Below are 14,567 nucleotides of genomic sequence, written 5' to 3' on the forward strand. Positions count from 1 at the left end.
AAAATTATTAAGGGGTTGGATCAGTTCCCTTGTAGAAACATGGGAAGCTGTCTTATACTGTCAAACCATTGGTCGATCTACGTCAGTATTGTCTACACAGATTGGCAGCAGCTCTCCAACGTTTTGGACAGATGGCATTCACAGCTTTATCCTGGAGATTTCAGAGATTTAACTTGGGGCCCATCTGCATGCAAAGCAGATGCTGTACCACTGAGTTAGAGCCCAACATATGAAGCTGACTTACTCTGAGCCCAGGCCATTGGTTTTGTTGCTGAGTGTTGTGTGCACTGACAGGCAGCTGCTCTCCAGGATTTCTGACAGGGTGCTTTCCCAGCCCTACCCAGAGAAGCTAAGGATTGGTCTTGGGACCTAATGCATACCAAGCAGGTTCTCTCTACCACTGGGCTTTCACCTATGTAGAAAGGATGCAACATTTGGGGCTTTTTAGTTTAGAAAGAAGATGAGGAAGGACAATGAGAGAAGTGTATAGAATTCTGCATGCACACGGTTCAAAATTAGCCAGGTGCATTTTGCAACTGGCGTGGGTCCAACTGCAACCACATAGAGATCTCTGGATGCCAGGTAGACAACTGACATCTCCATCTGGCTGCCCCTCCAGCTGTCTTAAGTGGGTAAGCAGAAGAGCTTACTTATTGCATTAATATCCTACCCTTTTCTCCAAAGAGTACATGATTCCCCCAGTCCTAAGTTAATCCCTAAAACAACCCTGTGAGGTAGGTTAAGAGGTTATAACTGGCCCATGGTCACCCAGTGAGCTTCATGATGGAGTGAAGGCTTAACCCAGATCTCCTAGGTCCTAGTCTGACACTCTTTAACTACTACACCACATAGGCTTCCTACAGTACTTCTGCTATGGGGCAGCTACATAAATTATGTAGGTATGTAAATATGGGGAAAGCAAAATGTCATACTGAATCCTTATGTAACCTCACTACAAAGTTTCTGACTGTGAGCCTGATAATCACACAAAGATGCACCTGAAATGGCCACCCAAACATTTTCTGGGGTCTGTTTTGTGAGCAGAATCCTAAATTGGCATCTTTACTCTCTGTAGGATTTCAGTCTCTGTGGCATAGCAAGTCGGAATGGCCAGGGCGCTCTGAATGTTGCTGTGCTCAGCCAGTCCCGCCCAACATGACCAGTGGAGGCCGCCATATTTGCTGGCATGGAATTGCAACATTCCATTCCAGGGATGCCAAATGTTGATGGTCAGAATCAGGCTATTTTGGAGAAGGAAGGTTTTGTAAAATGAAACAGGGATATAATTTAGTGGGACTGAGTCAAGAGTGGTACTGGCACCTAATATGAGAAGAGCAGCTTGCGATAACTGTGTGTCAATCCTGGTGCTGGTTAAGTGTTCATATGAGGGAACATCGCCATGGGGGTGATGGTACAAAATGAAAGCAAAAACTCAAATCAGTGGAAAATATTTACAAAGTGAACAGCACACCAGTCATACCAAAGGGTAATTGGAACTGCCATAATTGCAGATTTCTCAAAAACCATTTAGAGCTAAATGGAACTTGAGTGTGCATGGCCTTAAAAAGCTGCAAAAATCCCTTGTTATATTTAAATGGATAATATTGTGTAATATTCCACCATTTCTCCAGGCAGTTCAGGGTGGTGCATTGGGTCTCTTGGGTCCAGTCAGAACAATCCTGTGATGTAGGTTGTCGAAAGAGTTACTGTCTCAAAGTCAAGGTCACCCAGTGAGTTTCATAGCTGGGTAGGCAACAGAATCCAAGGACTTTACAGCCCCAAGTCGAAACTGTCTATTGCACAAGATGTCTGAACCTTTTCAGATTTGGCACTCGTTTTTTAATTTTTTACCATCTTATTTGTGTGAAGCCAGTGCTGGTGTGACTTGCTGTAGGTTGGGCTGTGACCTAGTTGGGGAGTTTTAACCCATCACTGCATAGTTTGATCTGTCACATTATTGGTACAGCCCATTAGTGCTACAGGGACAGTGAAACTCCCTTACGACTTTTTCCACATTCCAACTATGGTTACCAGTTTCCAGGTAGAGGTAGATTACTTTGTAAAAAAAAAATGTATGAAACTGTCATAAGCAACTTGCATGTGCTTCAGTTTGAACTAAAAAGTGACGTCTCTGGTCCCTGGGGGGCTGGGCTCATACCCAAGCTTTAGATTTCTAGCTATCACAACTAAAATATTTGTCTTGAGTTTAGCTCTGTTCACCTAGTTGGCAGACGTAACACGAGAAAGTGGCAGCACTTTGAGTTCACTTGGGTGAGAGCACTTGGACGTTGGTTGGCAGAAGTGAGGTGAAGTTCGGGTTGCTTTTCCCCCCTCTTGCGCAGCTTGCTGCTGATCTCTAAGAGGATCTGGAATTTTGAGACAAGATCCTGTTTGCTATGGAGAATAGACGTCAGAGGTGGAGGGGGGAGAGAAGGTTAATCCATGTTAGGTAACAGACATGAAAGGGCACAACTGGTGGAGTGATAAAACGGCTCTAAATGGACAAATTAGTTGGAAATGCTTTTCCTATTTTTCATCTATAATTAAACTGCTTACTAGTTGAACATACAAGTTGTGGAGACATAATTAAACTTTATTTTGTCAGGATTTATTACAGTGTAGTTTTCCCACAATGTAATGTTCCACCTTTATGGTATAATTTGTGTTCATGAGATAATTCTTCCAGACACATGACAACTTTTGTTTAATTCTGCCTCTGAGGCTTTGTTCAGTTTAGTAGTACAGTGGTATCTCAGGTTACATACGCTTCAGGTTACATATGCTTCAGGTTACAGACTCCGCTAACCTAGAAATAGTGCTTCAGGTTAAGAACTTTGCTTCAGGATAAGAACAGAAATCGTGCTCCGGCAGCGCAGCAGCAGCAGGAGGCCCCATTAGCTAAAGTGGTGCTTCAGGTTAAGAACAGTTTCAGGTTAAGAACGGACCCCCGGAACGAATTAAGTACTTAACCTGAGGTACCACTGTACAGTTTTGTTACAGTACTACTTCCTGCTTTCAGCCTTAAAAATGGGTTTAAGCAGAGGTTTGATGTCCATCTGTCATGGATGCTTTAGTTGAGATTCCTTCATTGCAAGGGGGTGGATTAGATGACCCTGAGGATCCCTTCTAACTAAACTTTATGTAACAAAAGTAGGATCCATTTTCCCCAAAGAAAAGGTCTTGGTTACAGCTTGTGGTATGTTTGGAGAGTGATAAGCCATCTACCTGACTTTGGACATAAAGGTAAAGGGACCCCTGACCATTAGGTCCAGTTATGACCGACTCTGGGGTTGCAGCGCTCATCTCGCTTTATTGGCCGAGGGAGCCGGCGTACAGCTTCCGGGTCCTGTGGCCAGCATGACTAAGCCGCTTCTGGCGAAACGCCGTTTACCTTCCCGCTAAAGCAGCACCTATTTATCTACTTGTACTTTGACATGCTTTCGAACTGCTAGGTTGGCAGGAGTTGGGACTGAACAACGGGAGCTCACCCTGTCGCGGGGATTCGAACCCCGACCTTCTGATCAGCAAGTCCTAGGCTCTGTGGTTTAACCCACAGCGCCACCCGTGTCTCTGACTTTGGACATAGGGCTAAGCCAAATCAGGGCTTGGTTCTCCGCTGTGTGGTTGGGTGGGGGAGCAAAACAGGCACGGTTTCAGTCCTGTTCACAAGCACACAGCACATGCGTCTTTAAACCACAGTTCAGCTTAACTGTGCTTCAAAGTAACATGTAAACCAGGACACTAACTCAAACTGCTTGTCTATCAAGCTCAGTATTATGTACATGCTGACATGCAGCAGCTTTCAAAGATCTCGGCCAGAAGAGTTTATTCCAGCCCTAGCACCTGAGTTGGCCTTTAACTAGACATGCCAAGGGTTGGACTTGGCACTTCTGCTCGCAGCACATGGGCTATACTGCTCAGCTACTGTCCCATCCCACAGTCTTGTAAGGCAGCTCAAGGATCAGAGTTCAGCAATTGTAATTCCATAGCTAGCAGCTGGTTCCTGTCTGTGAATGCTATCTCCAGAATCCTCCTTGCTTCCCCCACAGTTCAAAGTGAATGGCTTCAAAATGGGAAATTAACCATGTTCAGTACTATTTTTCTAGAAAAAGAGGAACTCACCTCTTTCTGCCTCATTCTTTTAGAATGGCAATAGCACCCACTGATTTCCTGCTGGAAAAAGTCCTGACCATGTCAGTGAATTGAGCCTGACGCTAGAACTATGGTATGCAAACGTTTGTGTGTACTGTTAATTTGTGGGTGTAACATCCTAATTTCTCTGTGGTATTCACAACAGTGTGAGTAACAAATCACACCTCTTTTGCCTGATCCCTCCTCCCACTGAATATTAAATCAGAATATTGTTTATAAAATGAGTTAAGATTTTTGGTAGAACACCGGCCACTGCAAGGTACCCAATGCTGCCTGCAGTATACTTCAGCGCAAACATGTACAGCAGTTGAATGAGTTGCTCATTCTCACCTAGTGGTTCTTTTCCCTTCCTCTTTAGAAAGCTGAAACACACAAGCCACTTGTTTCATACAGCCATCACTGATAGTGGCATAGCATATCCTGTTGAGCTTACCTTTCATACCTTACCACAGCAGAGAGGAGCTGGGGCTGGTACACAAGCTGGGTGCTGGCTTGTTTTTTAGTTGTTTTCAGGGCAGCTTTTAATGTGTGACATTTTAATGTATTTTTAATCTTTGTTGGAAGCAGCCCAGAGTGGCTGGGGAAACCCAGCCAGATGGGCGGGGTACACATAATAAATTATTATTATTATATAGTGGTGGCATCTGCTTATGAGGAACTCCTTCCCACAGGAAACCCGTCAGGCTTCATCCTTAGTGGGGTTCAGGTGGCATTTGAAATGCCTGATGGCTTTGTTGTATTTTTGTTGCTGCTGCATTAATGACCTGGTAGTGTCCCAAAGTGTTTTGTGTTTTGTCTTAAATCAGGATCAGATTTGCTTCAGTGTGGAATCATCGGTTCTCTTCTCTTCTTCCTCCCTCCCTTTAAAACATTGTCCCCTATTAGCCCTTCCCATACGAATTGATGTACAGATAACAGTTTGGGTGTCCTGAGTGTCTTTTGCATAGGGCTTTCACTCTTTTTCATACCAGTAAAGTAGAACTGTCACATAGCCCTGTCTAGAGCAGCTCTGAAGCCTAGAAGAGGCTGCAGAGGGTTAATCTAGCCTGCCGGGGAAAGTGACGTTAGGGGAAAGCAGGGAGCAATCTGGAGCTGCCTCACACGCACTTGTCAGGAATCCAGGGTGGCTGGGAAGGGCTTGAGAGACACAAGCTTCCCTTTTAAGCAGAAGGGCAGGGCTCGGGCAGCCAATCACAGCACAGCAAGGACAGCTCATAGGCATGTGTCATGAGTCTTGCCGGCATTTCCTCTCAAGCACGAGAAACGAGAAAGGAGCGGAATTGGGTGGTTTACAAGAGAGCCTGAGCACAGCTGGGGGAAATGCTTTGCCTGTGCCTCTATGTGCCGACTTTCGGCGAGTCCCAGGCAGAGTTTGAGTACTTTGAGTCGCAGCGGCTTCCTGAGAATCTGAAGCCCATCTTCAGACTGAGCCTTTTGATTCCTTCCCAGGAGTTCTCCACCTATCGTCAATGGAAGCAGGTATGAAAGAATGCATGTGAGCTGAATTGTTCTAATCTGTTCAGTATGACCTCCTCTATGCCTTCAAGGAGTTGAGGGTGGCACACATAGTTGCCTTCCACTCCTTTTATCTGGACAACAGGCTGTCTAGGTAAAATTGGTTGGGACTGGGTCAATGGCTCAAGTTTAGTCTGTGAACTTCAAGGATCAAGTGGGTATCTCCCTAGTTTAAGCCCAGTTCTGTTCTGGAGGCAGGTTCTAGCTTGGGATAGTTATTAGCTGCTGCTCTATAGCAGCTTTCAGTGTAAAGAGGGTTGGTGAGTCATCTTCCCTGCCCTTCCTCCACAAGTTCTCATTTTCCTTGCAATGTAAATACAGTGTGGAAGATTGTCTGGAGATGTAATGGGTTTCCAAGGCCCACCTGGTGCATTTCCAACATTCAGCCCTTGTGCTGCCTTCTGCTTCATACTACCTATTTTCCACAAAGCCTTTGGGTGTGTGTTCTAATGCCAGTTCATGTTGGACCCAAACTTCAGTTGGCTGTATATAATCTGAAGTGGGGGAAACCCTCCCTATTAGTATCATGTATATCAATATGAGCAACTTGACCCAGCATCCTTCTCTAGAACACCCCGTGACAGCAATTTTGGCCAGGTCCTTGATTCTTCTGAAGGATGGAACTGGCTGTGCCTATTGTTACTACAACTGAGCCTACATGCAAATAAAGAGGATGGAGAGGGATGTACCAGGGACATTTAAGGTGAAGAGGAGGCATATCCGGGGCGGGGTGGCATTGTTGGTGGCAGGAAGAGGGCAGCATCAGTTAATCTCTTCATTTCCCACCTATCTTTCCTAACATAGGAAGTTCAGCTCAGATAGCCAATGTTCTGTTCAGAGTATGCCCATTGAAATTAATGGACATGGCTAACTTAAATTCATTCATTTCAATTGGTCTACTTTGACTAGAAATTAGTGGGATGCAACCCAGGGTTCATGTGAAAGTTCAGGAGACCGTAAGTTTTGAAAAGCAAGCCTGCACAACTTGTGATCCAATACAGCCCAGCAGTGTCTGAATGAAGTATCTGAACAAGAGTTTGGCATAAATGGAGCTGTTAAGCACCTGTCAGGCAACAATGCACATCTGCTGGGCTGTTTTGAATTTGGTGGATCATGTGTTGTGCTGGTCTGGCTTAAAACATAAGTACATAAGGGGTGTCATATTTGTTTCCATATGGAAGATGGGAAGCTCACACCTAGCTCAATGTTACTGATGCTGTTGTCAGTGGAGGAGACAGGGTATCTTTCCCAGCTCTAGCTAGAGGTGCCTGGGCAGCATATTGGGTAGAGTGTTTGATTAGGACCTGGGAGAAACCCCACCTAATCACAAAGCTCTCTGGGTGACCCTCGGCCAGCCCAACCTACCTTGCAGGGTTTTGGTTTTTTTGGAAACATCTTTACTGAAAGTTCAAAAGGCACATAACTATATGTGCATCAAACATGGTGAGGTGCAAACAAAAGGAGAAAAAGAAAAAGAGAAACAGAACCTGTGCAGAAGAGAAAAGAAAGGGAGGAGTGGGGGAAAACCCAAAACTGTATATTCAAATTCAGTGATATTTGGAATCCATTCTTACAAATAGGTTAAGATCTGATGAAGAACAGTAACAACCTTGTAAAATATACCTCGCAGGGTTACTGGGAGGATAAAATGGGGAGGGGGAGAACCATGTACTCCACCCTGAGCTCCTTGGAGGGAAGGGATATAAATGCAATAAATAAAAAAATGAAATTGAACCTGGGGCCCTCTGTGTGAAAACCAGATGTGTTACCACTGAGCTGCAGCCCTTTCCCTCTGGCAGTGTTACCAGTCATGGCAACATGCAGTAGTTGCTGCTATAAAGATAGTAAGTAATAGAAGGGTTCATGTGCACATGCAGAGAGGATTTTGTGGGTGATAAGTCGCCTACTTGATTATGAATCTTCCTTGTTTCATCACTGCAGTCCCAACAGCGTTCTGGTATGTTAGCCAGTTAGCTGGTTTTCATGAGGAATATGGGTTCGTTCAGAGCTCTCTTCTCTCCCCTCCCCACCCCAGTTATTTCCTTCATTCTCTTTCTAGTGTTTGAAAGCCAGCATCTTGCACCTCCCCAAACTGAAACAAACATATTATCAGATGCGCTTCAGATTTTTGTTAATGAGTTAATCACTCGTTAATTTGCTTGTGAGCAAAGGCAAGCTCTTATCACTTATTCAACAGCCATGCTTGAAGGAGAGTGTATGATGGTATCAGGGCAATAAGATTGGCCATGTAACATCCAATATGACCCTTCCTTTCACATTGTTCTGTTGGACCTTCACACTAGCAGTGTGTCACAATGTCATGGCTATCAAGGCACTGATGAATGCACACTAGGCTAGAATCCAACAGCCTTGCAGTTTGTAGCATCATGCATTCAAATGTGGTTACCAGAAGTCTTTTGCTGACATTGTGACACTGGATGGGGTTGAGGACAATGATTGAGGGGATACATGGAAGCAGACTGATTTTTTAAATGTAAATATCAGAACTGTAGGAACACCACACTGTTTAGTACAGTAACCTTAAAACCTGCATCAATTGGGGCCTTAGCAGTCTTGCTTTCTCAGTGCAAGAAGATTAATGTGCAGACCCAGTGCACATGTAGGAAAGAATTTCAGCACTGACCATGATGTGAGCCCAGAGTTACAATTTTAGAAATCGTTTGCATCACAGAGATGCGAGTTCAGTGGGGGCAGATTACTTGGCAGAAGTGTTTGGGAGTGCTCATTGGCAGACATTTCCCCCTTTTGCCTTGTATCCGCTGCAGTATCCTTTACAGAAAGGGGAGGTGCGTTTTTGGCTTCTCCAGGACCAGCTTACAGGGACTGCAATGCTTCCTTGCCTCTCCCAAAGGGTCATGTGGTATTGGGAAACCCTGAATTGGCTCGTTAGCAGTTATCTGATGACATGCCAGAGATTGCCTTCTATCTTTAGCTTACAAATTATGACCCCTTCTATCTCTCTTCTTTTACAACTGTCACATGTCTGTCTGCAGATTAGATCCACCTTGGAAGTCTCAAAGGTCACCGCAGATGGTGACCGGCTGTCCTTATTAAGTTTAGGTTAGGAGGGGTATTAAATTATATGAAGGCCTAAGTTTAGTAATATGGGGGACAGGGAAGGGGAGGAAGGAGCATTTCAAATTATGTCTAGCGTAATTCTCAGGGGAGTCGTTTCTTATACAATATGAAACGTTTATTACTTTAATACGGAACATATTTATCAGCAGCCTAATTATTAAAAATGCAGTATGCTAAACCATTCCTCTATTTTTTTCTAATTTTTCATGGTCTTGCAAGTGGAGCTAGGTATTGACAGGTTCTGTTTCTTGGCACTCTAGCCTAGTAGACTGGTGTTTAATGGAGGCATCAGCGACTCATAGCCTTGTGCTGTGTGGAGATCAGCAGGCAGCCCAGTTAGAGCCATTGTGAGGAGCCAGCTGGTCTTTGCTGGGTGCTTTTTGGCATATAATTATCTCACTTAACAAATTTCCTGCTCTCTATGCAAAACAGGTGATAGCAAAGCAGGTATTGACCCAGCCATTTAGTTGCTGTGTCTGGTTTGCTTACCTGCCTATCTGGGCAAGGCTCAAGGTGCTGTTTCCTGCTCAGAGGAATGTTAAGGATGAAGTTTCCTTATTTATTAACAACATGACTTTGCCATCTCTTAATCTTTTCTGTAAATATACACTTTGCTTCTAAAATCTAGTTTCCCCCAGTATCTTGCACAAGTGCATAACTGCAGGGTGACCAAATCAGTTCATGCTTGCCTCAGAGCTGCTTTTTGACACCTCTCTTCAGATCGTGTATTTGTATTTGGTGGTCAGTCATTGTTTCTAGTAGCTGGTGTGGTTTAGCTTCCTTGCTTCCCTGTTCAGAGGCAAAGTACAGTGACATCTCTGTACCCAGTGCCTAGCAAGGAGCTTTTACAGAAGAACTAGCGCTCTCTCTCTCTCTCTTCTCACTTCTCTCAAGCCCATGACATTGATCCTGCATCTTAAGACAAGGTGTAGCCTAGCAGTGTTTGGGGAAAACACACACACTGTCTCTCAAAAAACCAGCACAACTGGTATCAAACATATTTGGTTAAATTTAAGAGCTCCTGGCAGTGGGGAGGGGACTGCTGTGCTCTGCTTTTAGGGTTTCCATAGGCATGTAGTTGGCCACTGTGAGAACAGGATGCTATATGTGCCATTGGCCTGATGCAGTAGGGCTCTGGATTCTTAGTTTTTACAGTATGTGTGAGGCTGTTCAAAAACAGGTGTGCTATGTATTCTCCCAGCTCCTAGCCACAGCTATATAAAAAGGCTACAAAATGAAGTCCAAGCAGAGATCATTTTGTGCAGGGGTTCCGTTCCCAGCCCCCGTCTGCGTCGATTGGGCATGTATAAGTGCACCCTGCCCTGTTACGTCCCTTGTTCTGCCCTCTTCTGTGTCCAAAAGGATCCACAGGTCTGCAATTGTGTGTCCATTGGGCGTGCCTAAAATGGTCACCGCCTGTAATGTTGTTTTTATGTCTTTTCATACAGAAAATCGTTAAAGCTGGAGATAAGGACCTAGATGGGCAGCTGGACTTTGAGGAGTTCGTTCACTATCTCCAAGACCATGAAAAGAAACTGAGACTGGTTTTCAAGAGCTTAGACAAAAAGAACGATGGTATGCACATTTTGGTTTATTTATTGGGAGCGAAGGGATCCTGTTGCAGATTGTCTGGCAGCTTTGTTTTGTTCATAAAGCTTAGTGCTTACTTGTCATCTTTACAGGCTGCATTGACGCCCAGGAGATCGTGCAGTCCCTTCGGGATCTGGGAGTCAAGATCTCTGAACAGCAGGCTGAGAGAATTCTCAAGAGGTAAGTGTTGCAGGTGGCTCTAGTGTTTTCACTCTGGCGACCATGGTGTAAGGTGTTAGTTTTGTCTCCCTTCTCTTCCTTTATATCTCCCCCCTTATAAATCCTCTGAAGCAACTCTGCAGCGTTTCATCCATAGCAAAGCATGCTAGAGCAGCAAATGGTGCTAGAATAGAAATCACAGGTGAAGATCCACTGACATCTTTTGCTGGAAAAGTAGGGACAGATGGAGGCCAGAATGCATAAGAGCATGTGACATCAAAAGTAAGCAGAATGCTGATTCATGAGAGAGCAGCTTTCCCTCTTGGAAAGGATTCTTCATACTTGCCAGGAATTGATTTACGGTTCTAACATTCCGTCCTGTAAGATAGGCAAGTAGCATGTAGGCCAAGCGGCAACTTGCTTAATAGCTGCTAAGCAAGAGGAATGAATGATTTTTGCCAGCATTCTGGAATTGCTGTCCTTGCTGTATATAATGCTTTTCTGCAGGTTAGATAATCTTAAATTAAGGTATAAATTGAGGTATATGTTCCAGTGCTTGCTGCTTTAATACGTGCATGCAACTTAACATACTGAAATGCTTTCAGCTGCATGCATGTTGCACTAACTTTTAACATTTGTCCCTTTTTTGCTCTTTGTATTCTCCCCTCTGCTTCCCTGTCTGTCAGAATAAGAACGGGACACTTCTGGGGTCCTGTCACCTAGTAAGTACCAAAGTGTATATTCTTGTCTGGCTCCTATTCCTTTTTCTACCAGTTTTTCTCCCCACCCGCAATGAAGTTGGTAATGTGTTGCAGATTTTTAGTGAGCCTGGTGGTGATGGAGGGTGAGTGCACAGGCAGATATATACCAGTATATCTCATAAAAACATAAAAACATAAAAATTTCAGTATCGATATCAACAAATTACACAGCTAATCAATATAAAGTACTCCGAAAACAGCAGAAAAATATGCAGAATAAGGGGTAACTATTAAAAGCACAGCACATATTTTTGTTTCCAGAAGGTAACTGCAAGCAAGCCAACAGGGCTAAGGTTGAATTGATGCTTAAGAGTAGGAGCTATGTTAAAACAAGCACTTCTATGCCTCATGCTTGGGAATCTTTTATCAGTTAGTAAGACTGATTAATTGGTAAGGACGGAAAAACACTCAAGTTCAAAACTTCTTCCTCCTGCTGCCCCAAGGTAGAATCTACTCACACATTTGCCTTCCACAGATGAAGCCACACTGTACAGACCATAACCAGGCAGCAAGGACACAAATTGCAGATGACTTATGGGAGTGCACACACAGTTACACATGCCACTCACTAGTTAATCTGACTCTTTTTATGACTACACACATTAGCCAATCTAGACTCTTCCTATGGAATAACTTATGTCCATCCTGCACAGCCTTATATATTTAGTTTTGGAGGACCCAGTGAAAGGAAGAGGGTGTGGGGAGAGGCAATAGAGAAGCCATCTTAACCCCACACAGAACACAATTTGTTCCTCATGAGCTGTCCTGTGATCCCAGGAAAGATTTTTGCCCTCATGACTGTTTGAAAATTACTCTTCCAAGTATTTTACGCTATCTGATACATAAAGCTCTTAAAATTGTGCTTGCATGTTCTTTAGTCCTCTTCTGCAAATATTTATGTTTTGTGTGGTTGGTGTGGAGCTAAAGAGTTGATACGCCAGACCTCCTCCTCTTGGCTCATTTTACCTTCCCAATTGATTCTTGCAGCATGGATAAAAATGGAACAATGACAATAGATTGGAATGAATGGCGTGACTATCACCTGTTGCACCCTGTGGAGAACATTCCTGAGATTATTCTGTACTGGAAGCACTCAACGGTAAGAAATTAAGATCCTTCATGCACAACATATGTGAAACTCATGGTTGCATTTGTGAGGGTCCCGCTCCATGCTCTTGACTCCTATCAGCAGTCTCCATCAAAAGCTAGCTGCCTTCTCGCTCTAGTTGCTTTCTGTTTTTATGTGCCTTCTGGCCTTGTTCTTAAAATTTCTGGCACAGGTGAAAGTGAATGTTCTCAGGGAGTGGGAAGGCAGGTAAGCTGCTTGACTTGTACCCAAGGTATGCAAACAACTGGGTCCTGCTAGTTTGCAACCTGCCAGCTCTGGAAAGTGATACGATGCTCTTTGATTAAATTTGGCTTTTAGTGCTGCATAATGAGATCAAACTAGGCTGTGAACTCAAGAAGAACTCTAGATCTTTCCCCCTGTTCTGTTCCTCTTGGCCAGTCATTTTGAACACCAGCAGATTGCAAGGCTGGCAGGTGGCCCATTTTTGGAACTACAACTATGGTATATTTTCTGAAATACCCTCTAATGAATTTTATTAGCTGCAACCACATGCAGGAGAGAACAAAACTGCTGCAGATACAGATAAAGCAGGTGCAGGTGTTGAAATAGTAAGCTAGTGCTAATTGCTTCCATGCTTAAATTGTTTAATCTAGGTGCATGATGAACAGATCTCTGAGGAAGTCCTCATGCACACCTAGTACAGCTGAAGAAAATTGTTTTACTCATGCTATGCTTTGTTACTTTGCAGATTTTTGATGTAGGAGAGAACCTGACAGTGCCAGATGAGTTCACAGTGGAAGAGAGGCAGACTGGAATGTGGTGGCGACACCTAGTTGCAGGTGGAGGGGCAGGGGCAGTGTCAAGAACATGCACTGCTCCCTTGGACCGCTTGAAAGTTCTCATGCAGGTAAGGGTGGAAGCTCGGCAGAAGGGTCTTTGTTGTCCTGGATCCATCAACTTTTCCTCTTAGTTCAAGGATATAGGTAGAATACAGTCTTGCAAGACAGACTTTTCCTCCAGAAACAAGAGAGCTGTAAGATATGGTGATGTCATTCTGACACCCAGAGGGAAGCCACTCTCAGCAGTTTCTGTGAGCCCTGCTTTTCTACATATGACCTGTACTTCTGGTTCCCTCCAGAATTTATACTTGTAGTTTTTTGGAAGTTGGGCAGGTCAGGTCAACAACAGCACAGTCCTTGGACTGCGCAGCCTTGGCAGAACACGCAATCCCTTAAAACTAGTCTTGACAGCTCTAGCTGGAAATGAGGTAACCTGTGACTTGCTGGCAGCTCTTCCTGTTCTGGGCTCAAAGGACAGAGAAACACAGCTGTCATTGGAAGTACCTTGTGAAATGGGGAATTTGGACTTTGCATAGGAGTCACCGGACTGACCCATGCCTCCCTTTCGTCATCAGTTCCATTTCCCACTGCTTCCCTTTTCACTTCTTGCTGTTCCATGAGCTACTAATTTTGATAATATTGGACTATAGATAACTGATGTTGAATGAAAGTGTCCCTTTTCCTGCTATACTTGTGAGGCAAGCTAGTTTAAAACTTGTATGTAGATAAGAAAATATTTTTTGCCCGAGCAGGAAAACTGAAAATGGGCCTGGATCCAACCAGAAATGTCTTTCTCCTTTTCAGGTCCATGCTTCTCGCAGTAACAACATGTGCATTGTTGGAGGTTTTACCCAGATGATCAGAGAGGGTGGCACAAGGTCACTTTGGCGAGGGAATGGCATCAATGTTTTGAAAATTGCTCCAGAGTCTGCCATCAAGTTCATGGCCTATGAACAGGTAAAATAATCAGGACCCAAGGCAATGCAAATGAGATGGTACTGCTGCTGTTCATCTAACATCCCAATGTTGAGGCTAACAAGGGAATAAGAAGCAGGTGTGACTGCGGTATCAAATGACATAATTCTTTTATACCTATAGATCAAGCGATTCATTGGCACTGACCAGGAGGTGCTGAGGATTCATGAGAGGCTGGTAGCAGGTTCATTGGCAGGAGCCATTGCACAGAGCAGCATCTACCCAATGGAGGTGAGTTCCTGAATTTAGCCTTTGGCAGCTGATGTTCTCCTTTCCTTTTGCGAACAACAGACTGCTTCCAAATGTTTTAGATGGAACTCTTCCCACAGTGGTGACTTCATTGGTGACATGCCCATCAGAGATACTAGCACTTCACTAGCAATGTGGTCTATTGTAGTGTTCTTCAGC

The 14,567-nt window shown here is 44.2% G+C and overlaps 1 protein-coding gene across 6 annotated transcripts in view; it reads left to right on the top strand.

Annotated features, from left to right (window-relative positions):
* The window catches only part of SLC25A25 (solute carrier family 25 member 25), a 42,523-nt gene that overhangs the window by 22,684 nt on the left and 5,272 nt on the right, over positions 1–14,567 (top strand). For 2 of the 6 annotated variants that reach the window (XM_080990940.1, XM_080990942.1), the window contains exons 2-8: positions 10,215–10,341; positions 10,449–10,536; positions 11,202–11,237; positions 12,264–12,375; positions 13,094–13,252; positions 13,989–14,141; positions 14,283–14,390. In XM_080990940.1, the coding sequence (XP_080847066.1) occupies positions 10,215–10,341; positions 10,449–10,536; positions 11,202–11,237; positions 12,264–12,375; positions 13,094–13,252; positions 13,989–14,141; positions 14,283–14,390 (783 nt within the window). Of the gene's footprint in view, positions 1–5,379; positions 5,632–10,214; positions 10,342–10,448; positions 10,537–11,201; positions 11,238–12,263; positions 12,376–13,093; positions 13,253–13,988; positions 14,142–14,282; positions 14,391–14,567 lie in introns of those variants that run through there. The other 4 variants (XM_080990941.1, XM_080990943.1, XM_080990944.1 and 1 more) reach the window with 3 other exon arrangements.

Source organism: Podarcis pityusensis (assembly GCF_964106645.2).
Source record: "Podarcis pityusensis genome assembly, chromosome: Z".
In the NCBI taxonomy this organism is placed as follows: domain Eukaryota; kingdom Metazoa; phylum Chordata; class Lepidosauria; order Squamata; family Lacertidae; genus Podarcis; species Podarcis pityusensis.